General features: G+C 30.3%; 2 protein-coding genes across 5 annotated transcripts; both read right to left on the reverse strand.

Moving 5' to 3' along the window:
- On the reverse strand, positions 1–6,551 carry LOC114194650 (hydroxyproline O-galactosyltransferase HPGT2). 3 transcript variants are annotated; one of them, XM_028084998.2, is made up of 12 exons: positions 6,283–6,550; positions 5,943–6,006; positions 5,772–5,821; positions 5,458–5,645; positions 4,577–4,637; positions 4,353–4,425; positions 3,656–3,779; positions 3,468–3,558; positions 2,971–3,021; positions 2,022–2,093; positions 779–891; positions 1–345 (listed from the first exon to the last, which is right to left on the reverse strand). In XM_028084998.2, exons 1-12 carry the CDS (start codon positions 6,402–6,404, stop codon positions 323–325), a joined length of 1,032 nt encoding a protein of 343 aa, XP_027940799.1. In that variant the 5' UTR covers positions 6,405–6,550; the 3' UTR covers positions 1–322. The 3 variants fall into 3 exon arrangements, with proteins under 3 accessions (XP_027940799.1, XP_027940801.1, XP_027940802.1); XM_028085000.2 differs by having other exon boundaries at positions 3,468–3,555; positions 6,283–6,549; XM_028085001.2 differs by lacking the exons at positions 1–345; positions 779–891 and adding an exon at positions 1,540–1,634 and having other exon boundaries at positions 6,283–6,551.
- Positions 6,552–19,980: 13,429 nt separating this feature from the next.
- On the reverse strand, positions 19,981–25,376 carry LOC114193707 (putative transporter C405.03c). Of its 2 annotated transcripts, XM_028083604.2 has the most exons (9): positions 24,915–25,376; positions 23,599–23,985; positions 23,136–23,350; positions 22,618–22,688; positions 22,411–22,512; positions 22,158–22,275; positions 21,939–22,074; positions 21,458–21,505; positions 19,981–20,457 (listed from the first exon to the last, which is right to left on the reverse strand). In XM_028083604.2, the coding sequence occupies exons 1-9, from the start codon at positions 24,993–24,995 to the stop codon at positions 20,410–20,412; spliced, it is 1,206 nt and encodes a 401-aa protein (XP_027939405.1). In that variant the 5' UTR covers positions 24,996–25,376; the 3' UTR covers positions 19,981–20,409. The 2 variants fall into 2 exon arrangements, with proteins under 2 accessions (XP_027939405.1, XP_085521588.1); XM_085665462.1 differs by lacking the exon at positions 19,981–20,457 and having other exon boundaries at positions 20,551–21,505.

The following is a 25,376-nucleotide window of genomic DNA, read 5'->3' on the forward strand; positions in this document are numbered from 1 at the left end:
TAATAAAACAAGAGTTGCAGCAAAATTCCAACGCAACAGAGACTACAATTTGTTCATGGGCAGTTCAATACAACAATATTTCGTATATAGGTCTTTCTCTTCAATATTTGGTCATCAAGAGTTGTTTTGTATAAACAATAACAGAGAAGAACTCCCGAAATTATCAATTCAGCACCCAATGGCTGAACTTTGTTAATTGAAGTTATCCTTTCAAGTTCGCCGCTAACATCTAAAAGAATGAACATAATCTTCAACTGCCACTGATCCTCTTCAGATAAATTGTATGAGTTCCCACATAAGGGATGTGTTTGTGATTGTTCAATCAAGCCAAGGAGCATACCTTCTCTGAAAATGGACACGTTAATTTGACATTGTGAAAAACAAAAATAAATTTGATTTTAGTTTGATCAAACATACATCAATTTTTCTTTTTCTAAATGAGAATGCTAGCAACACGGAACACACCTTATCTTATCGGTTAAAATTTCTCGAAAATCACAAATTTGTGGATATCGGGTATTATTTAATAATTCTCTCATGATTTTGTTGTTTTTAACAAATTTTAGTCAATAGTAGATCGTGTTAAGAGAACTGTGTTGCTAGCACCCGTTTTTCTAGATTTTATTTTGTCCAAATATATTTTCGTTTTCAACAAATTCAAGTTCAAAGAAAACATAGTTAAGAAACCTTGAAGGAAACACACACCCACTTCTCCAACCTTTCCCACAGTTAAGTGCAAGAAAACAACCAGTACAAAACACAAGAACTGGGATTTCACCTTGTCTGATACTACTGCAGCAAAGTCGACTGTCATCAATGTAAGTTGCTTGGATTCCCATCATCCATGATCCCAAAGATGTATCATCAAAGGCATAGGTCTTCAAAGACGCACTACATTTTTTTTGGATAAAGCAAAGAATATTTATCAGATGGGCCAAATTGGTTTATATTGCTTTTGGAATAATTACAAAAACACCTTATTTTTACTGTCTTCAGTTTTCAAGTATTTGTACTGGTAATGGTAAAAACAAGATTTTGCAATTATATACAGATACAAATTCATAAAAAATAGGAAATGTAGTGAAAAGTAACAACCAGGTGGCCCTTGTGTAATTATTACATACAGATACAGATTCATAAAAAACAGGAAATGAAGTGAAAAGTAACAACCAGGTAGCCCTTGTGTAATTATTACTGAAAACATAATAGCTGAAATTAAAAAGAAAAACAAATGTATAGTAAGCGTCCTCGAGGAGAAACCATGTATAAGAAAAACCCAGAAAGAAAGCTACAAAAATTGCACAAACATATCGACCTTCTAAAGAACATCATACATATAAATGGAGACATTTTTTTCCCAGTAGGTGAGTCTCACCCCCCAACCTAGGTCTTAGGATGTGCTTGTGTGAGTCTGAAAAACAGAAAAAGGAATGGGATGGAAAAGTTACAGATCTACAGTATTATTTGGTATAGGACAAAAAATAGCTTGTAAATTAATTTTATGCCAAACTTTGCAAGGTGGAAAGACTAGCACTCAGCTGTCAAGTTTCAACTGCCCTCATTTTTGCTGTAACCAGAAGATATGAAGTAACTTCATATTTGCTGATAGATGGAAAGGTATGGAGCTGGATTATCTGGATTAACTTTCAATGGTCATAATGAAGGAACATCTATCAAGAGTTTTGAAAATAGACCAGCTAAACATAACAAAGATAAAAATAATTAACTAGATTTGGTATTTGGATTCAGCCAAAAAAATTGGAATTCAAAATATAAGTATATATAGTACATCTTTGCCAATAGAACTTTTTAGTGTCTAGTGTAGCTTCTTTAGCTAAAATACCAGACAAGGAGCATGCTTCTATACTACAATCACTTAACATCCAAAGCCTCCTCTTTAAGGGTATCAGAAGCGTGCATTGCCAGCCTAAATACTGAATGAAGGAACCCATACCAGAATCAAAGCTTCCTAATTCAGTTTCTAAGGTTCCTAGTGCATACACACGATATTGAGAACTAACCTGTTTATATTAATGTACTGTGCCAAATTCTTTGAAATTATAACAAGTGAACCAGCTGCATGTCGGAAATACCTGAAGAAAAAATAACTAAATTGTGATTCATTTCATACTAGCAAAATTAAAACAGTTCAATATGGAGATCAAAACTACTGAAAAGCCACACTACTGAAATAAAAACATAATTATTATAACGGCTAATATCTATTAGTTAAGGGGCATTTGACAGATCAAAGAAATCTACCATCTAAAATATCTAAAGTACTCTTGTTATCTAGTGATAGAAAAGCAGCCCTTGTAAAATTAGCAGAACATTGTCATCCATAGATCTACTATGATATAAAGACTATAATTTATCATTGCTTTTGCATGAGAACTAGTTTTACTGAGCAATATTGAATACAGTGATAAAGAAGGTAAAAGAAAATAAGGGAAAACAGAAAAAAATTAAAGTATTCTGTCCTATCCATTTGAATTGGAGTGAATGTCAAAAAGATTAACAAGAACTGATAACAATCCATTAGATTATAGATGGCTTACATCCAGTTTCTCACATCACTACTAATGACATGTTTGTAAGAAACAAGTAAAGCAAAGACCACACAATTCCACAAATGAATGGTTATAATATATACACTGACAATTATCAATTGCAGATCACAGTTTCCATTATTTAGCAATATGTGATTGAAATAGTTCATCTAATAATCATTACAAGTCATATGTTTCAACAATCCAACATTTGGCAGAGATAAAAGATGTTTAATATGCCCAAGTCAAATAATTGTTCCCTCAATGTTCGCGAGTATTGATGTTATGCTGTCGTATATTGTGAAGATCACTCACTTGCTCATTCAAAGATACAACGAGAAAAAAAAAAATGGCTTCAACTTTCAAGAAAATGAAACTGAAGATCATTCCAGTATAAAAAAAAGGTATATATTACACTTACGACTTTTCATCGCCAAACTTCCACCAATCAGGTTCATACCATGGCTTTCCGCTGAAAAATGCTCAAAAATAAGATGCCTGTTAGTTGAATAAAAAAACTCAACCACAAGATTTAACATGTGACAATTTATTTAAACATATAATATTCAACTTGGATGCACAAGAAAATAACAAGCAACAAATATTATTGCGAGTAGGAAAATTAGATAGATAAAAAATTCAAAGCCAACTGAGCTATCAGAAATTAGCATAAGCGAAAAAAGGCATCCACATCTGATGGCTAACTCTAACTTGCAGATAAACACACTGCTACAATAGTCAACATAAGATAGATAATAAGGAAGAAGCTTTAAAAAGTTCTATTAAAAAACATGGACAGTGTCAAACAGCTTTCAGCATGATTTCAACCATCTATACCACATAAACAGTCCAATATACCCACAAATCAATTATCATAAACAGATAAACTATCCCAATAAACTCAGATAAAGAAAGTACTCTTCTGATATCACATCTCCTGATTTCATGCATCCAATATATGCCCCATCCTGGCCACGGCGATGATCAAGAAGTTCAATTAAACCCTCTGCTAGACCAGTGAACAGAGTTAAGAATGTATCAGTTTCACATCTAGGGAAATGCAGGTTTTCAACAAAATCTCAAAAATAAGAATATGCAATCCTTACCCAGATCAATATCAATGCTGTCATCAACTTTCACGTAAAAATCAGCATCCCAGTTCTGAACTGCAGTGCTAAAGAAAGTTTTTACTTTCTTAGGCAACTCTTCTTGAGCTTCCTCATGACCTTCCTGATAGAATAAAAACAAATGGTCAAGATATACACTTAGCTTGTTTATCAAGGTTTAATTAAAAGGAAGTATGTTCAAATGAGTATTGATATCAATATATTTTAAATAAAAAGAATGAATAAGCACAATGGTCTAATTTTACCAAACCCCCTGGTCCTTAATAAAGAGTTTGTTGAACCAAAAATGGCAGTTTATACTTGACACGCATCAATGCTTTTGAGGTTACCAAGGTACAAAAGTATTTAAGAAAACTCTAAACTCTGAATATTAGGACAATATTGTCATAGTGCAATTACTTGTGCATTGAATTTGGGCAAATAGCTTAAATGCATGTTTAACAAGCATACCAGATTAAAGCATTATATACTGAAATAAGCTAAGAAAAAGAAGTTAAAGAAAGGTTACAAGCTACTTTTCAAATAAGCACTGTATGAACTCTTCCAATTGCACCCATAAAACCATAAGGCATTTATAATAAATCAAATTTAAGATAATTAAGTACTTCCTGTTCACTGACATTATCCAAGGTAAGAGATAAAACTTATTCAAATTACAATAAACTATCTCGCTTACTAGAATCAGGAAATCCTTTGTTGAGCTATTTTCCGCATCAATATTGCGATCTAAGCTATCACCACGATTAGCACTGTCAATAACAAAGTATTAACTCATTTTGAACCCTGGATCTTTTTATCATGGAGTACTAGATTAGGGAAATAAAGAAGATAAAAAACAATTGTAGCTTAAAAGGAAATCATGTACAATAATAACTAATAAGGATAAGAAAGTGGAGAAACCTCCGACCAATAACAAATCGAATGACCACTCCTCTTTCTTCAAGTTTTTTCAAGGCGTCACCTGTCAGAAAAGTGAAGATAAGATGTTAATTGACTAAGTAATATAGAATTGAACCAGTAGGTAACCAAACATCTTCAAAATAATCAACTGTTTACATTCTCGTAACTCAGAAAACATAAGCAATATATCAAATTTGTTATGTAACTTACCAAACCAAAAAGATCATGAAAATGTTAATGGTTAAAACTTACAAACTCAACAGATGTTCCCTAAATATGAACAAAATATTATCAAGGCTTTTAACACTATGTGATGAACCATAGTTTTAACATTTTTCTACAGAAAATAATAAAATTAATCCTTGGAAAACAAAGGAAGAAAACTAGAAATTCTAAAATCACGAAAATAGCAATAAACCATCAATTTATAGATTGAAACCAATCTTCAAAAAAACTTTGATAGAACAAACTAACTGAATAAAATAGAATAAAAGAAAGCAATGTCCAAATCAAAACCCAAATTCAAACTGGGTGCGCCAAAATCACTGTCAAATTCAAATGAGAAAAAAAAAATGCTTCATCAACCAAATATCAAGCTCACTACTTTTTACAAAAAGAAACCACCAAAACTCAGTTTGCATCACAGCCAATGAAGTTGATCCCAGTGAAGACAAAGCAAAAGAGCATAGAGCCTTATGTCAACTGGCACCAAATCCCTCTGAGCCAGGATCAGTTCCTACAAAGACTCTACCTTACCCTACCCACCTCCTAACTTAGCATTATCTTACACCTTCATAAAATAAAATAAAATAAAATAAAAAATCATTGAAACGACTCAAGCGCGTATTAGAGAATTTCTATGACCAAAATAAAAAACAGACCTCTGGGCATCCAAGACCCCCTGAAGACATTTCTCTTCAACCGACTTCCAAATCCAGTATACACACCAATAACAGCAAGAAGCCTACGATCAGAAGAGCCACTTTTCTGGCCCTGCCCCTTCAGATACCCTTGGCTCTTAGCCAATGTCAATTCCATCTCAGCTTCCACGATCCTCCTCTCCAGATCCCTATAAAGCAACACACAGACATTAATTCCAGTTCCACGATCCATCCCCACCAATATCACCCAAACAACACATCATTGAAAGAACAAAACTAAAATTAAAAAAAAAAAAATAGAAAGAACAACTTACCTGCATCCTAGCACCATTAATTTATCTTCCACTGTAAGAACCTTAGGCCTCTAGTAACCAAAAAAAGAAGAAAAAACAAGACAATAAAATACGTTTGTAGACTAGAAATGCATTATTGTAATATAAAGCAATAATAATATCAGAGAAAAATTCAAAAAAAAAAAAAAAAACCTGAGCTGAATTCTTCTTTAAAAGACTGGCAAGTAAATTTCGGTTCTCTGCGTCTTGCCATAACCTAACAATTCCAAAAGCAACTATCACGCACAGCTGTGCTTATTTAATCCATATCAGTAAAATCTTTAGCTTATAAAAACGATAAAAAAAAAACCAAAAACATGGAGCAAAACCGTTAAGTTTGAACTGAAGAGCATAATTACGTTGCGAATCACACATCAATGCGTAACTAAGCGACAAGATTAGATTAATTCGATGGATCCAAACGCGATTCGGAGAAACGATTCGAAAAAAACAAAGGAGAATTAATGAATGAACCGCGTGAGCGCGTACGTACCTGCCAGCGACGTAAAGCCAGGCTACGCAAGAGAAGAAGGCCATGACGAGGGAGGATTTGGAGGCCGGAACGGGCTTCGATCTCCCTCCGCCGCCGCGCTTCGTCGTCGGTAACGTATCCATCTCCGACCAACGCTCGCGAACCGGTAGTGATGCGAATAATCGCAATCGCAGTTCGCAACTCGATCACTGCTCAATCACAGTGATAAGAGACAAGGACTCTGTTTTGGATTAAGTTTTCATTTCTTCTGCAAGTGTAATTTGTAACCGATATATAAATTTATATAACTATATATAATTGTTACTGAGTTTTACTTTGGTAACTTCCACTTTAGATTAGAGTTCAAATTCCCAGATTTTTTTCAACTTTCTTTTATTTCTTATTTCAACATCCCTTGTTCTTGAAAGGTGTTGTTTGGCAAGATGATATCTAAGAATTATATTGAATGCTATTTTTTAAAAATTATTATAAAAATAGTGACGGATCTTCACCGATAATATTGGAAAAGTCAAAATAATATACTTAAAATTTAAAATTTATATATTTAATTATTGTCATTAACACAATAAAAATAAATAAATAATTTAGTATAACTGTGTATCTATAAAAGAAATCACATATATACAAAGAATTGTCTTTCATTTTTTAGATCTTTGAACTCGTTGATAATTGAGTCAAAACTAAAATTTTCAACTATTTCTTTTTTAATGTAAATATAAACATGTTCCAAAGAATTAATATAAAACATGTTTCTCTAATCGAATAATATGATCATTTGTATTATGATTCAGGATACATAAAGTTAAGATATTGAATTTGTATTGATTTCATCTTCACCAATAACTTTCTTTTTATCACTTTTAAAAAATAAATCTATTTTTTTATTCTTCATCAATATACCTATTTCTTTTTTAAGTTTAAGATTAAAAAATAATTTATCATAATTTAATTAAAAAATAAAATATTAAGAGTTACTAAAAGAAAAAATCAATGACAATATAACCAAAACAAAAATGAATATAAAGCTCATTTGATGAAAAATAATATTAACTATTAAACAAATATTTCACTAGTAATACGAGACAGTTATCTTTTGTCTTCACAAATGAAAGAGAACAAATGATAAATGAAAACAAAAAGAATATGTTTGTATTTAACTTTTTTTTTTCAAAACATAAAGAAAACATGTGAAAGTGTGATATCAATATAATTTGTGGAAAACTTAAAAAATACAATGAAAAAAAAAATATCTTAATAAATATTTTTATTTTTCATTACATTTAATTTTATATTTTGTTATTTATTAATATTGAATGTTATGCCTTAAAAATAAATAAAAAGATATCTCATTTAACTTTTATTAATTTCCAATATATGTTACCTATAATAAAAAAATTAAAAATAATTAATATATATAATATAATATAAAAAATTAAAAATTGAGGGGAGTATAAAAATATATATCACACATAACAGAAGATATTAAAATAATAGATAAAATATAAGAAATATGAAAAGTCATAAAAAAAATGTAAAGATAATAAATAAATAAAATGGAATGGATAGATTTAACAGAATTAAGCTTTTTAATTAATAAATTTTACATGTAAATAAAAAAATGTATTTTTTTAATGACTGATAGTAAACTACTTATGGAATTCAATGTAAGAAATTTACCGATAAATGGTAAGAAATAAACTAGTTAAACATTCCATCTAGATCAGGAATATTTTGGATTAATAATAAGGACTTATTTCTTTTTAACATGTTTTTAATTGATATTTTTCTTAACCTAAAAATCATGAAAGTTGATTTCATCTTTGTCAACAAAACTTTTTCTGCGTAGAAATTAAAAACCTAGCCTAAGATTTTTTAAATTCTACCATTTAATATTAGAATCTAAAAATTTAGCCCTAGAGTCTACTATTTACAACTTTAATGGCATTGGACTTTGTGGTTATTTTAAACTCTTATTTTGTCTCACTATGCAAAGTTTCTTTTCTACAAAATAAATGAAGTATGATTACATCTAAACTTTTGAAAATATTAATTTTTGAAATTATAAGAACTTTAAATAAAATTGTAAAAACGTGCTATAAATTTAATTTGAATTCATTGTTAAAAAGGTTAAATAAAACTTGATTACGTAAATGTTAATGAGATTGAAGAAAATAATTTTTATTAACGAGGTTAAATAAAATTTTTATTAATGAGATTGAAGAAAATAATTAATGGGGTTAAATAAAATTTTTATTTTCTTTTTCGGTTTTCAATTGGGTTTGTTTTAGTCCTTTATTACATGTGAAAGTGACAAAGAACTAAGTATAAACTTATTAGTTGATGAGTGAAAGTGATTTTATTAGTACGACCATCATGAATGGTGATGACATCTTCTCAACAACCATTTTCTAGCAAGTGTATTGGTGTGTAGTAGTATTAACAAGTGTTGTATTCATAGAGATTTAACGAATATATTGATAGTTAATTTTTGAGTTTTTGGATTATGATAAAGAGTATATGTAAATATAGATAGTAGTAATTATGTAGGTTGGATGGAGTAAGGGCTATGACTTGATTTAGTTGCATCTTCTTCTACTACACCACTACCATCTTGTTTACTTAATATGCAAATCGTTCAATGTCCTAGGAGTACTCTTTCTATGTAGATCTAGGCCCATTCATGCAGCCTAGAACCTAAGGACTTCAAACCCAATGTAATTCTTCCACTCCTGATTGAATGAATCCTTGTTTTAATGTGCAAGACTCTTTCATAATTGAACCACAGTTTGAGACCATTCTTCTAACTTAATCCAAACCAGTAATATAAGATGAGTTGTCAATTCATCATTAAGTATCAATCAAACCACAAACTATTGAATGAAAGCATAGATAAATACCCAAGAAGTATAAGTATATAGAATCATAATTGAATACAGCAAACCTGAACACGAGAGAGTTCAGCTACTAAAAGAGTATTGCAATACAATTTCAGCAACATCTAGACATAGATTTCACAATAAGAACATCTCTCCCATGCCTTACAGACCCTTTTCTACGCTATTGCTAAATTTCTAATTCTTTAGTCAATGGCTATAATGAAGACATGAGGTCTTTATTTATAGGAATTTTTGGACGGTGTTCAGTCCAACTTTTGGCACTCAACCACATGGGTTTCTTCACAAGTGGGTTTCTCTCTCAACTCAGCCCCTTGTCATGGTGCTTAGCACTTGACCTTTCCTTCTTAAAAGGGTTTTCTTGACTGCTCAACCTCATGGATTAGTGCTTCAAATTTCCTTGCAGAAGGTTTCTTCATGTGGCTCAACCAGAAAGTCAAAATATGTTTTATTATCTTTTCTACTTTTATGGCTCAACACCAATGACTATGGCTCAGATGCATACTTGTCATTTTCTCTAATATTCACTTTAAGATAGCAAAATATCATTACAATTCATAAAACTCCAATTCTCACTACATCATTTTGTATCTTAAGCTAAGGAAGTTTGTTTTATACTTAAATAGAACAATTTGATACATGATAAGTGTCAATTTCAATTAGAAACTTATTCTTAACACTTATAATATAGTGTTTTTATCAAACTGTCACAATCATTCTAACAAAATATGATAATCTTCCATAGCTTACTATATCACATAGAAAGCTTCATTTTCATTTGATAATTCTCAAGCATATACCAATCCTCATTAATCCAATGAAATTTATAAGGTTTTGGATGAACAAATTGTTTGAGATTGAATATTTACACCAACCTAGTACTACAGTAGTTGTAGTGTGATACATTATCCATAATGAGAGAACAATACACCTTAAAAATTTGACATTTGGTTTGAACAATGTTTTTTCTTTGGGATGTACTAGGATGATAGGGAATGGTCATCCCATGTGCAGGGATAAACAACTTCAACATAAAGATCCTTTCGAATTAGTTTTTCTTCTTCCTCAAAGGAAGAAGTAGATTTGGTCTCATCTTGAATGTTATACAAGTCTTTTCCCCTTAAGGGTATGACTCGTTTGTTGGGGACTCAAAAGACTTGTGGCCTTTAACTAGACACTTGAAAATTTTGATCTTATTGGTACGAGTGTAGGTAGAAATTGCTTTTCTTTGTTTTCCTTTATCCTTAATTTTCTTAAGGTTCTTGGGAGGATTCTCCTTGGTTTCTCTTAAGAGCTAATTTCCTCCATTGGGTCTTTCCTGTTGGGATAAGAACTAGAGTGAGCATAGTCTTTCTTGAAAGAAGGTTTTCTCAAATTTTGTTGTTTTACCTTAATACAAAGTCGTACCAAATCATTTAAATCTTTGTAAGGTAAAAAATCAACTTTATCTCTTGTGTCAATGTTCAAACCACTAATGAACCTAGCAATGGTGATATCTTCTTCTTCCCTTATCTTATATCTCATCATGTAAAGCTTAATCTTTTGCCTATATTTTTCTACACTCATGTGTTTCTTTGGAGCCTTTGGGGCTTGTCCATCAGTTCCCTATAATAGTAGGAAGGAATGTGTCCCCTTTTAAGGGTACTATTAAGATCACTCCAATACTGGAGTGAAGGATCATTATGGAGATGCTTGTATCTCATTAGGGAAGTCCACTAGTACATGGCATATCCCTGGAAGATAAGGGTAACTAGAGGTACCTTTCTTTCCCTACTAAGTTGGTGGTAAGCAAAAAGTTATTCCACCTTCATTTCCCATGGAAATAAGTCTACCCTAGCCTCCCTAGGTGTGTGTGTGTGTTCTTTTCTATTCCTACGAGGAAGAGGCTGATAGAACTCATTAAGCCTCATGTTGTCCTCCTCATACTATGGTTCCCCATATTTAGAGCCTCAACTAGAACACCTCTAACTTTTGTTCATTTTTATCTTATTTTGAACTTTTTCTTCGTTTTGTTTTATTAACCTAAGTTCCTCCTCTAGAATAGTGAGTTGGGCTTCTCTTTCAACTCTTTCCTTTTCTTTTGTAGAGTCTTTTGCTTTCTCCACAACTTGGGTGATTTAAGCTCATGAGCAATATGATTTAAACTTTTTAGTGAAGAGCTAAAATCATTGTCATTGTGTGAGAATGATGTCGGTGCAAGGTGGCTCTATAAGGGGGGATGAATAAAGTCTATAGACATTCTATAATTTTTTTACGCAGACATAATATAGGCAAACTAAAAAGTACCATAGAGAATAATGCACACAATAATTTATATTCATTCACCTCTTTCATTGAGGCTATGTCTAGTCACTTAAGCAACTTGCTTAAGAAGTTCCATTAATCAAATTCCTTGGCTAATACTCTCCAGGCAATAACGAGTATCAACCTCTCTAGGTATCATAAGCATCATCCTTTCTAGGTATCCTTCTCAATCTCCCCCTGAGATCAAGAATTTTCAATTTCAATAACAATAACAATAACAACAACAATTTCTCATGTACCAGAGTACACTAAAGCTCATAGGGCATACTTCACAGTGTGAAGAATATTACAATGGTTAAGACACAACCCAATCTTACTGAACAAATTAATTTGACTATATGGTCATAAAGTATATAGATTTGACAATTTTGCAACACTTTGGTATTTCTCTCATATTCTTCTTATCTTATTCATCTTGTCTTGGTATTTATAATCATTGATGCTTATTCAATTGAGTTTATTCTTCATATCTTCAAATATCTTTTTGTTACTTCATTTGGATGTACTTGATATGATAATCAAAGTGTATTGTTTTTGTGAATTATCAGTTATTTCCTTATCTGCCATTCAATAATTTGAATTTCAGACTTCATACTATTGCGGCTTCAATCATTTGGAGATTCTCTTATATTCAATCAAAGAGGATTTCCTTATATATATATATATATATATATATATATATATATATATATATATATATATATATATATATATATATATTCAATCATCTTTGATATTCTTCAAATATATTTTCAATCAATATTGAGCCTTGCTTCACAATCCTTTTAATTAGATAATCTCTTGATTAATATGATCATTAATTTTAATATTTAGATTTCTTTGATCAATTTAGATATGATCTTTGTATCACCTGGTGAATTGTTAGTTCCTTTTCACGCCATTTGATGATCTGAACTTGACTCGCCTAATGTGTGCCTTGACTTTACTCATCTAGTCATTCTTCCATTTGAGTCATCTAATGGAAGTACTCATTTAGTAGCGATATTCAACATTCAACTTCATGTGTTGACTTTGACTCGTCTTATGCTAATACTCATCTAGTACCTTGTTGTGTTTGCATTGTTCGTCTAACACTTTCCTTTGACTCGTCGACTACTTGTAGGAGTCTAGTGCCTTACAATATAATGTTTACTCGTCTATTCAACATATTCCATTACTGAGTTCAACTGAGTCTACACTATTTGAGTCGCTTGGTAGCATGGTCATCTAATAGCCTTAGTTGCTTGGTCCAGCTTGTGACTCGTCTAGTTAACACTTTTGACTAAGCTCATCTAACCTTCACTTTCTTTTATGTTTACTTTAGTCTTCAAGTATTATATGTTCTATACTGATTGTGCTTTTGCTATACTTTGTTTAAATTCATTGAATACACATTATTTGTACAAAGTCATATGTTCTTAGTGAAGAACATTGGGCATCTACTGGTTATATATAAGAGTCTAATGATGTCTTTAACTTAGCTACCTTTTCCTATGTCTAGTGCTTGTCTAAGTATATTGTATCATCCTTAGATATATTGGGTAATTATCTTATAGACTTAACTTTCTTGTTTCATTACTAAGAACTTACAAATGATCTAATTCACTTAAAAAAAAACATGTAAATAGCGACAATTAATTTTGTATTTTGCGTCGTTTTTAACCGTCGTATTTTACTAGAGCTACAATTTCCAAAAATGTCGTAATTCTTGCCGTCACAAAGTATAATATGACGATTTTAGATGAATCGTCGCAATAGCCATCATTTTATACTATGTATACAATGACATTTTGAAAAGGTAAACAACGTCACTTATAACTTAAGTAATATTTTTACTAATATACAAATTTAATAAAAAAAATGATACTTAGAACTCACATTATTATCATTATATTATAACATTTTTAATTATCACTATTATAATTAATTCTCAGATAAATTATGTCATTATCAAGTGTTTTAATTTAATATTTAATTATTTATTATGTTTCAACAACATTTATATTTTCATAATTCAATAAAATTAATTTTTGATGATAATTTAAAGTATATAAAAAATTATAACACTAAAAAAAGAAATTAACAAACAAATTGGATACTAATGTAAAGTATATCTTACTAATAAATGGATAAACCTCATTCTTAATTTATGTAAATGTAAAAAAAAAAAACACATCAAATCTCTTTATAAAGTGATCTTCATAAAGCTTAAAGCTTCTAAACTCTTGAAAGACGTTCCAAATCAACTTGAAGGACATATTGCTAAGGAGCAAGTAATTGACACATGAAGGCTCCATCTTAATCTGATGCTTTCTTCAAAAGGTAATGGAAGTTTCTTGGAGTAACTTTCCGAAAGTTTAAAGTACAAAACAATGCTCATTCCTTCACCATCAGTTTCTCCTAAAAAAGTGTACCAATATATAGTGGAACCTAAATTCTGTAAAAGAAAAAAGTATAAGAATATGCAGCAACAATTTTATATTAATGAAAGAGTTTAATGTAGTGAGATGTACACTTTCAATTAAATCCACATTAAGATGTACCCTTAGTTCAAGCTTAAGCTTTGCTGCATTCCTTAGTACCTCATTTATATGTATATAAGTTCTTAACTAAAATATTGAAACCATGTGAAAAAAAAAATAGAAATGAAGCAATAAATAACAATAAATCCATACTTACAAAATAGCAACTTTGTAAGATTGTTTATACTTAAAGGGATGAGAAGTGTTCCCACCCATGGAAATACTTTGACTAGTCTTAGATTTTTTATTGGATTCGAAGAAACCTCATAAAAGGTGTTGCATTAAGCAAAATGACACTTTTACTAAATGAGGCTTACAAGCTACAAAATACAATGTAACCAATCCTCTTAGTGAGTTGTCCACGAAATAGACTAGTATATGAAACATTTAAATAATGATTGTTCACGACTTTCTTATTAGCAATCTAGCATATGAACCACATTTTTGCAACATAATAATTCAATGGTAGTGGCAATATTTGTATTGTCATGCCAGTATTGGTGCGACCTCATAACAACTCTAGATATTGGAGGATGACCAAATGGTGCATCCTCGTAACAAAAGGGGCACAAGAAATATCACAATAACAATAAAGCAAATAGTGTCTTGGTAAAACAAACTAGACTCAAATAGCTAAAAAAGGAATATTAACAAACAATTCATGTGTGGATGATCACTACTCGTTTCCTTCTCTCCTTCTTCATCCTTCTTCAATTTACCACCTTTGTATCTTCTTCCAACCAAAATCTGATTTAGAAGAATAGAAGAAATATTTGATTATAAAGAAAGAAGAAGAAAAAAAAAACAAAACCCCACAAAAAAGGAATAAAGAGATAGAGAGACGGGAACCTCCAAAATGCGGCCGCTCCTCGACATTGGCTTTACAGGTGTGGGTGAGTTGCTTCTCTTCCAAAGGAGTCCTACAAAGTCATGCTTCTCACAATCTCCATCACAATGCATTGCCTATCTATCTGACTCTGTTCCTTTGATTCCAAATCACGTTTTGTAGTGATAATCTATGAAAACCCCAAATCAATTACCAAATTTTCAAGAGTAAAACCCTAAATGGTTTCCCACTTTTCTTAACAATGAAACCCTAAATATATTCTCGTTCCCTACCATTCTACTACAAAATAAAAAGGAAAGATGAAAACTACCTGCAATGCACGCTCAACAGAGAGGAAGGTGCAATGAAGCTAAACTTTGGAGATGAACATAGAAGTTGAATGATAGTGTTGGAGAGATTTCATATACCTAAAACTGGAAGAGGAATTTTTCTTGTGCGTGGGCGAAGAAGAGGAAGGTGTGTGTCGCGTGGAAGAAGATATGGCGACGACCTTAGTGACGAGCGACATTGTGTCCGCCTTGGTACTGGTGTACACTATGCGGATTGAAGATGAAAATGAAAAAAAAAAACCTTTGAATGTTCTCTTTTGGAGAAGATGAAGGTAAATGAATCTAGGGTTTGGTCTGATTCAATGTTTAGTAGAAGGGGGAAAATGAAATTTCGAAACGAGAGTAAGAGTGGAAGGCCAAAAGATTGAAGTTTGGATTTAAAATTTAAGGGATAGTAAAAATTGTTTATAATATTTATTTAAAATATGACAATTAAAATTGTCGTATGTTGCATGTAAAATATGACAGTTAAAGTCGTCATATTTTATATGTAAAATATGACAGTTCAAAAATTATCGTATTATTATGTAAAAGGTGACGATTTTAAATAACTGTCATATTAAAATCGTCACAATTTACATGATTTAAAATTGAAATACAAAAGCATATAACAAATCATAGTGTTTACAAATTCAACTTGTAAACTGCTTTAAGAAAAATGGCTAGACAAGAGAATTCATGACATGAAAGAACTACACATGACTTCTAAGCCATAACTTATGGATCATAAAATAACGAAAGACTTAAAATAAAGCAATTGTACCGAATAGAATGACCAAAGACTCAATAAAATGCAAAATCATACATCATTTATGATATATGAATTCTAAAAGCACACAAAGATGTTCAAGATGAAACAAATGAATATGAACCAAATTTACAAACAATTAAGCACAATTAATTAGAGACAACACTTTAGGACAAGTAAAGGAAGGTAAGAACAAGACGGAATTGGATGAAGAATACTTAGTTCTTGAAGAACGAGATCTTTGAATACCAAATTTCGCCATGGTTGCTGGAAGATGTTAAGTGGAATAAATGGAGATGAGCATAAGCTTGAGGTTGAAGTAAGCTAAGATGAAATGGAAGGGTAGAGGTGTTCTTAGAGAGAGAGAGGTTCAACCAAATTTCTCAAGGAAGAAGGCTAATGGCCTTGAATAGGACAACCTATTTTAAAGTCTTTTTAGTAAGTATATGTAGTTAAAAAAAATTATATCACAACTTAAATTATTCATAATCTAATTTGTAATCTAAAGAATATTCGTTTTAATAAAAGAATTTATATTATATATAATTCTTTATTAATAATATCCTGGATTCAATATTTAAAGTTAAGTTTTTAAATATAAATATTGTGAACGTAAAGTTTTAGAAAAAATATAATTTAAATGATTGTACAAGTCAAAATTTTACTAGTATACCCATTCCAAAATTATAATTAAAATATATGAAATTTTACAAATGACATTTACTTATCTTTGAAATTTGCATTATACCTAAATTTATTAACTACACAGTACAAGAAAATGTAATCAATTTAAAAAAATAATCATTATATTAATTAAGTTAATTATAAAATAAAAGATATTAATATTTAAAATAGTCTTTATTAATAATAAAAAATTATAATCGATTTTGTAAATTAAAGTTTAAATTGGTAACATTAACAACCAATTGTTTTTGTCAATATAGTAACTAATATTTTTAGATTTTTCAGTTAAATAACCCTTCAACAAATAATTTTAACTTTATATTTTACTTATTTTTTCTTTTATTTTTTCCCTTTGTTTATACTAAATGGACAATCTTTTACACTATTTAAGTTAATCCAGATTTCTAACATAATAATTCATAATGTTTTTTGTGAGTAATTTAGTTTTTAGGTGTATATTGCAACTTGGGAGTTATGGGACAAGAGGAAGTTTATTTTAGTTGGAGAAAAAAAAATTATGAGTCAAAATAAATTTTTTGATACTAAAAAGTGAAGAAAGGATAAGAAAAATACTTAAAAAGTAACCAATTAATTGATTATATAATAAAAAAATTAGTGGGTATTTATACCATAACAATAATTTTTATAGTTTTACATTTTTTGTAATAATAACAAGAATAATAAACATTGATAATAAAATTTATTTATTTTCATTCTGATTTTTATGTATTTCTCTTCAACCAAAGGATTTTCATTTTCAGCAATTTATCATCTAATTTTATTTATTATTTTTTTCATTTTATTCTTTTTTCTTTATCAAACATAACAAACCATATTCCTAACATTTATTCCCTTTATTTCTTTCTTCTCTAACAAATATAAAATAATGCAGAACACATATATATTGAATTAAAAGTTTGGTCATTAATTAAAAATGTATAGATTAATTAAATTGAAACATTAATATTTAAGAGAATATGAAAACACATCTTATCCAAAAACCTAGATGAAAAAAGGGTAAAAAGAAAAGATATAGCAAGTATTTTGTAGCATCTGAAACTGATGGTGCAACATCTTATACCTTCCTCATTCATCTTCACTTACAAATAGAAATGACACCTGCAAGAGACAGGGACATATAGTTGATACCTTATTCTTTTCTTAAGTTCTATAATCATCACAATTGTTTTTATCAATCATATATTCATTCTTATGGCTAAATTGGGTTTAATGGGTATTTTCAATGCACAAAAGATATATAAATATTGTAATTTGTTGTTCTAGATTGGGAGTAATTTGTTTGATTTTTTATCCATGTCTCATAGGTGTAAGTTACGGTTTTCCTAATTTTTCTGGGTTTTGGAGTAATTCTTTGAGGAGTTCAGGAATTAAGGTAAAATGAGGTAACTCAATTTTTTAGTTTGAAAAGAAAAAAAAAAACTTTGAATTATAAGATTGAAATTTTAATAAGAAAAAAACCCTAGAAGAGCTACTTGTGATATTGTAATTTGTTTGAGATGTTGTTAACATAAGAAGTGATTGTTCAATGATTGATTTGATTACAATATTGTAACGAGATAATGAAAACTATATTGTCTACTTACAAATTGATTTGATCTTTCCCTGGGTTTATTTGAAAAAATGAGAAATATTTATGTAAAAGAGAATGATTTCTCACATCAAAATTCTTTTTACACCCATTACTATTTATTTCTATTATTTTTTTTCTCTAGAAATATAAAAGTTTGGGATCATTTTACTTTTATAGATTTTTTAAATGATAATTATTGGTATTAAATAACTTTTTTCTTACAAAAAATCTTAGATTATATATACTTTATTTTGTTTATATTATGTCTTCTAGCTTATTATTATTTACAGGCTTAAATATATTATTGATCTCAACTTTTGGAAATTTTGTTCACTTTAATTTTTGTTTTTTCGAAATGTCCAAAAATGTCTTAATTTTTATAAATTGTGGTTAATTTGGTCATTTTTCTAGACGTCGTTTAAATTGTTAACAGAAGATGAATATTGATGGGCACGTATTACTTTGTGGTTTTTTTTTTTAATTTTTAATTTTTTTTCAACTTTGTTATTTTTAAAATAATTGTCCACATGTCAAGTCAGTATTGTGACACGTGAGAATGGTACTACTTACCAAACCAGTGTCACTACCACGTGTCAAGTTAAAATTTTTGTTCGTATTAGCGTCTCGTGTCTTATATTCAATTCAATATTAATATTTGTTAATTTTGTTTGATTTAGTTTCAATTTTCATTATTTTTGTTCAATTTTGTCTCGGTTTTGTCTCTCTACAAATTAACCAAATTTAATTTTTGTATAAATATTATACATTATTTTTATTAAAATTCATTTCTTTCATTATTTTTATACCAAACCTAACTATACTTTTGGAAGGAAATTATTAGATTTATGTTTGATTTTTGCTAATGTAAAAAATAAGGTTGGAGTTAGTTTAAAATTAGAAGAAAAATTCTTCATTATTTTTAAAATTAGGAGAAAAATTCTTCATTATAATTTAAATGATAAGGAAAATTCTTCATTATATTTTAAATGATAAGAAAAATTCTTAATTATTTTTAAAATTAGAAGGAAAGTTCTTCATTATTTTTAAAATTAGAAGGAAAATTCTTCATTATTTATAAAATTAGTAGAAAAATTCTTCATTATTTTTATAATTAGAAGAAAAAATCTTCATTACTCTTAAACCATTTCCAAACCTATTTTTTTATTTTTTTACATGTAGCAAACATGAAACATAAATCAAATGATTTCTTTGCAATAATATAAATATGGTTGGTTTAAAAATAATGAAAGAAATATTTAATAAAAATTTCAGTATAACATTTATATAAAAATTAAATTTAGTCACTTTGGAAAGAGACTAAATTGAGACTAAATTGAATAAAATTAACGAAAATTAGGACTGAATTGAATATAAGACACAATACACTGACACGTGGCAATAATACTAACTTAACACGTGACAATAATACTAACTTGACACGTGGTAGTGATACTAGCTTGACATGTGACTGTAACACTGGCTTGACATATAGCAGTGACGCTGTCACATATCATAATATTGACTTGACATGTATACAACTTTTTTAAAATCAAAAAATTTAAAAAATTTAAAAGAATCACAAAGTGACCTATAGTGGTCACTACTCACCTCCTATTAACAAATTAAACAGCACCTAAAAAAATGACTAAATTGACTACAATTTAAAAAAATTAAAACCTTTTTAAATATCTCAAATAAAGAAGACAAAAATGAATAAAATTTACGAAAATTAAGAACAATGATATATTTAAGTCTTCTCGATAGGAGACTTTATAAATCAAAACTAGTAAAAGTTTGTTACTTCTTGACTAATCATGTTCATAATTTGAAATTGAAGTATGTTACAATGTCTGTCAATAAAAGTAAAAATTGAACATATTTGTTTTACTAAGAAAACCTATATATACAATCTACTTGAGCCATTCCCTTTGGATTTTTTTTTTCTTGTTACACATCTTTGAATATCTCTCATTTTCACATGTCATTGATGAATAAACTCTTCTTGTTGCTCTTATTTTCTCTTTCCACTCTCAATAATAAAAACCACCATAACTTTGAAATTTTGTTGTCCAAAAGGCTTCAGTGCATAAATATCCCTTTTTTCTCTACATCACCCGTTACCATAAAAGTGGACACTTTCTTCAACTCCCTTTTTTCTTCACATACTTCTTTATCAAGACCTTTGTTGATTTACTTACTTTATTTTAGTTAAATTTTTCCATTTGTGCCTAATGACAAATCTTGGATGTGATTTGCCTGCAAATAAGAAAATCATGATGAATAACTTATTCAGATTACTTTAACAACAAAAGAAGATGAAATTGACATTAACATTCCTTTTGGTTAAAAATATGTTTTTTAATCTCCAAACTATTATAAAAAATTGTGTTTTGTTCATAAAATAAATTACAAAATATCTTGTCTTTGCATTTTATGAAAATTATGTAAGATATTTTCTTAACAAACGATAAATAAAATGTTTTTCATGTGATAAATAAAATTTCACAATGAACTATAATATAATTTCCACATGCCCTTTGTTAAGGAGATGTTTTACACGACTTTCACAAAATACAATTTTTTTTTAGTTTGAGGTGGAAAAACACATCTATCTTTTCTTTCTACATTTCATTATATAAGAAAAGAAAAGTTTATAAAATAAGTCTCGTTTTAAATTTTCAATATTTTTTTTTTCATTTACATTTATATATTAACAATGGACAATAAACAGTATGAATAAATTATTAATAATGATAAGGTTAGAACTTGCACATCATCCAAACAAGATTAGTCCCCTGTTAGACAGAAAATACTCCTTATAGTAATAAAAAAAATCTGTTTAATAACTTTTCTTAGTATATTATAACTATTTATTTTATATTATTCAAAAGTCATGCCCTTTTGATTTCCAATTAGATATCAGTGCATAAATATTTACATAGACAGAATATTAGTGATATTCCCAAGTTTTTGAAGACCTGATTTACTTGCGTAGCCACCATTTAAAATTGCTTCTTTACAACCATGGCTACAAACTCACCTTGAACACTTGTAATTTAAAACACAACCTTCACTCTAGAACCATTTACAGAACTACATGAAAATCACAATTTTGTTACTTTCCTTGAACATGACAAAGCCCTGGATTAAGCCATTGTTTGTTTTTTCAACATTTGAATAACACTCAAGTGTAAGTGGTAGGAGATAACCAACCAAAGAAAGAATCAGTATAGGAAAGAATGTGCTATAATCTCACCTTGTTTATCCTATCTGAAATATTAGCTATCACAAAGCCTACAAATACCTGCAGCTCAATTCCAAAAGCAAATCCTTTAATATGTGAACAACAATGTTGAATGCTTTGATGATTGTATCATCCAAACATGAGTTCATAAACATTACATCATGGTATGAAAAGTGTTTCCTATGTTATGTATGAAAACTCTGTCATGTAATCATAACTATGCAAGGAATTATGGATGTGGAAGACATACTCCATTTGATGGTAAACATCAAAGTTAGATTTGGATGCTCTGCTGGAGCTTTGGTGTTGTCCCTCTACTGTATCTTCAAAATATACTGATGTACACTATTTTTGATATTTTAAAATATATTAAAAACATTTTTAATAGATAAAATCAGTGTATTTTGAAAGCTCAAGCGTAGGAATAGCACCAAAAAACCAGCAGAGAACCTGAACTGCTCAAAGTTGCATATATCTTTAGCCATAACAATACCTGAGCTGAGCCAAAAATGTACAATACTGAATAATGCCGACCATGGAGCAGCATGTCAGCCAACATAGCAAGAGGAATGGTGAGTGACATGCCCAAAGTGGCCACAAGGGGAGTTGTCCACACAACACAGAGTGCCCTGTGTACATAAAATGAACTCTAGTTTAAAACTTTGGATAACTCTGCATGTATGTGTGAATTAGTCAGATTTATTTCATGTACCAGAAGTAGTCTGAGAGAACACTTCCAATAAATCCATTGGCAAGCACCACTTCATCCACTCTAATAGAATGGGGAATAGTAAACTTAGGTTCAACTCCTATAGCTGACAATGGCCAGACTAAGAAAAACATAGAGGGAAATTAGCAATTTAATTTAGAACAGAAATGAATCCAAGTTAAAAATGAGCACATAAAAAGGAGTACATTTATCAATAACTATAGTCTATAGAGTCATTGCTAGTTGAAAAACTTACTAAGCCACCATAGTGCTAGAAGTGTAAACAATCCAATATATCCAAACAGCTTTTGCACATCAATCCGTTCTCCTTCTTCACCAGAAGCTTTTTTAAGAAGAACTGTGAGACATTAAGGTCAAATAACCAAGTCACCATTTGTATAAATTATCTGAGAAATACAGAAGAAAAAAAGAACATGAACAAAAAGCTAAGACATTGCCTAACCTGTAAACAGACCATATGTAATGGCTGAGAGAAGTCCAAAAAGATCTCCAACAACAGTGCGCTGTCCATTGCTGAACACAAATATCAACTGTCAATGCCCAAAAAATAGTATTACAGAGAGCAAGAAGCTGATAATACATGAAAGACAACAAATTGATTCCTTAAAGTTCAGCATATGAGGAAACCAATTTCCTAAGTTTTGCACAGATTTTCTGATTCCTTGGTCTCTATAACATAATGGATGAAACTTACATTAATACACAAATGAAATGGGGAGACATAGATTTCTCAAAAATGTGATACAGGACAAAGAGGGATCATTTATGCTAGAGATATAAAGAAATTCATAAGCTTCCTCCTAACACTGTCCAATGTTCTTTCTGAAAAAAATGGTCAACATGAGCAATGTCCAATGGCCAATGTTCTACTACCTAATGCTAAGTTTTGTTATCAGTTAAAATTGAAAGAAATAATGCATAAAGAAGGTGGTTTTTCTAAAATCAATATGAAAGGCTTACGAAGGACTTGTTAGATCGTCATCTGTAGCCCATGTTTTCCCCAGAGTTGTCATCACAACCCCAGCCATGCTGACCAAGACAGCAACTATTTTTGCTATATTCAAAGTCTCTTGGCCCATAAACACACCAATGAAGAGAGTGAAGAGTCCTGAAGTAGATGACAACACTGTTGTGCTTGCAACACTTGTTCGTGCCAGGGCAGCATTTGATAGATACTGAAAGCAACACAAAAAAGACTTTATCTGGTAAGTGAATTTTGTAAGGTTGAGTTAAACTTTATTCACTGATGGTATCAAAAATTATTAGGATTTATCCTAACGAAGTTTGTTAGACCTGCTCTATCGTTCTTGCAGCCAAATTTAGACATACTAGAAGTTTTGAAATGAGTGTAGGTGTTCATGTATATCATAATAGTAGGGAGCTCATGGACCAGTTAAAAGATATCAATTTTAAGTTAAACTACCTCTGTTAGAAACCAGATAGGTGCAATGTAAAATCCATAAATAGCAATTTCTCTTGTAGTAAGTTGTTTGTTTGCCTTTGAAGCATTAGGATCATTATATTTAGTCACCAATGGCATTGATTCTTCATTCATTGAAAGGTCTGCATCACTATCTTTTCGAGCCATACTCCCCATTTCCACTTCAGTGTTCCTTTGCCCTCCATTGCTCTTGCGAGGAGAGGTAATCCGGACAGAAAACTCATCCCCACCTCTTCCAGTTTTAGAAGATTGTTTTTTATATAACTTATAAAAGCAGTCCTTAATGAAAGCTATTGGGAGGTACACTACCATAAGAGAAGCTCCAAGATATGTCACTGCAAATGGCTGCTTGTAATCTATAAAAATATCCTGTATGTACAGAAAAAAATAACTGAGAAACATTCATGCATACAAAGCTTTTTGGATGAGCTCCAATAAAAAGTTACCCCTTGAGAAGAACCTCAATTTTTAACAGTTTCAACAACAGAAAATTGATCATGTGTTAATAAGGATTCAGAAATAGAAATTCCACAAAACAGAAGTAAATGCACCGACCTTAAAGTAAAAAAAATCTTCAAGCATACTCTTCAATGCATAATATCGTTTTTGATGAACATATTTAAAACACAAGATGACAAAATATAACCGCAATAGTGGTCCCCTCAGAGACACATTATAATGCAGGTCTGCAATTTTAATAAATTCAAAGCCAAGAGGACTGCATGGTTTTAGGCTAGCTATTCTTTGCAATCAAATTATTCTTGTAGATTGACATGTGAAGTTTCAACTTCAAGCAGTGTATCAATGCAAAGGTTGATCTTATGATTTAGGAACCTTCAAAACCAAGGCATATATATTATGCCAACACATCATCCTAAATGATGTAACATCCTAATTATCAAGACAGAAGGTCCTATTTTTACCTTTTTGTTTGAAACACTAATGGACACCTCTGTCGGCAGGGATTTGAACCATGGTTCATCACGTTATAACATTAGACCTAACTCCTATGGTACAGAAGGTTCTATACCTATATACCAGGATAACAACCCTACAATTGTTTCATTACATGGAGCTGGTAGAAAAGATGCCTAAGGAGAAAAGACATAATTTTCATCCAATGGAAAACACAACAACAACAACAAAAATGTTCCCAAAAGGTGGGGGAACGTACACACATAACCACATTTACCAGAAAGCATTCACCCCAGGGTCCAAACAAAATCCATTAAAATTACATGGCTAAAGAAGCTTCAAAAAGGGTATATTTTGAAAGCATAGAATCGGTAAAACTTTACCTGGGTGACTTCAGCAGAGGTGACCCATATGACAACCACAGTAAGTATGAGGAACAACCCTCCCTTGTATCTCCACCCCATAACAAAAAACTATACCCAGATGGAAAAAGCTACAGGAATTGCAGAGATCCACACGCTTCTGCCTCTGCTAGATCCCAGAATCACCCTTCAACGCATCATCACAAGAACAAGCCTCAAACTTGGCTCACAAAAATTGCGTGAGAAGATTGTGCAGGGAGGTTGGATATTCTAACAACGACAGAAAAGGCATAGAAAATGAGTGGAGAAATGAAACAGCATGGAGAGAAAATGAACGTGTCAACGTCAAGTTTTAGTTTATGAGAATTGTCTCAACGCAATTCTCAAACATGTCAACCTTACTCGGTTCACAAACTTGAAAATGCATTTTTTATTTATTGCATTTCCCTTTCTTTCCTACTACTATTTTTCATTCTTGTGCCC

The sequence above is a fragment of the Vigna unguiculata genome, chromosome 8 (genome assembly GCF_037176805.1).
Source record: "Vigna unguiculata cultivar grain cowpea cultivar isolate G323 ecotype 2 chromosome 8, ASM3717680v1, whole genome shotgun sequence".
Classification (NCBI taxonomy): domain Eukaryota; kingdom Viridiplantae; phylum Streptophyta; class Magnoliopsida; order Fabales; family Fabaceae; genus Vigna; species Vigna unguiculata.

Excerpts from the sequence above, each read along its gene's own strand:
- LOC114194650 (XM_028084998.2), bottom strand. The coding sequence starts at position 6,404 with ATGGATACGTTACCGACGACGAAGCGCGGCGGCGGAGGGAGATCGAAG. Across the intron at positions 5,822-5,942 it reads TAAAGAAGAATTCAGCTCAG|AGGCCTAAGGTTCTTACAGT; the intron begins GTTTTTTTTTTT and ends TTTGGTTACTAG. Across the intron at positions 3,780-4,352 it reads CAAAGGATTTCCTGATTCTA|GAAGGTCATGAGGAAGCTCA; the intron begins GTAAGCGAGATA and ends TTATTCTATCAG.
- LOC114193707 (XM_028083604.2), bottom strand. The coding sequence starts at position 24,995 with ATGGGGTGGAGATACAAGGGAGGGTTGTTCCTCATACTTACTGTGGTT. Across the intron at positions 23,351-23,598 it reads CTATCTGGTTTCTAACAGAG|TATCTATCAAATGCTGCCCT; the intron begins GTAGTTTAACTT and ends TGTTGCTTTCAG. Across the intron at positions 22,276-22,410 it reads TCTAGCACTATGGTGGCTTA|TCTGGCCATTGTCAGCTATA; the intron begins GTAAGTTTTTCA and ends TGTTTTTCTTAG.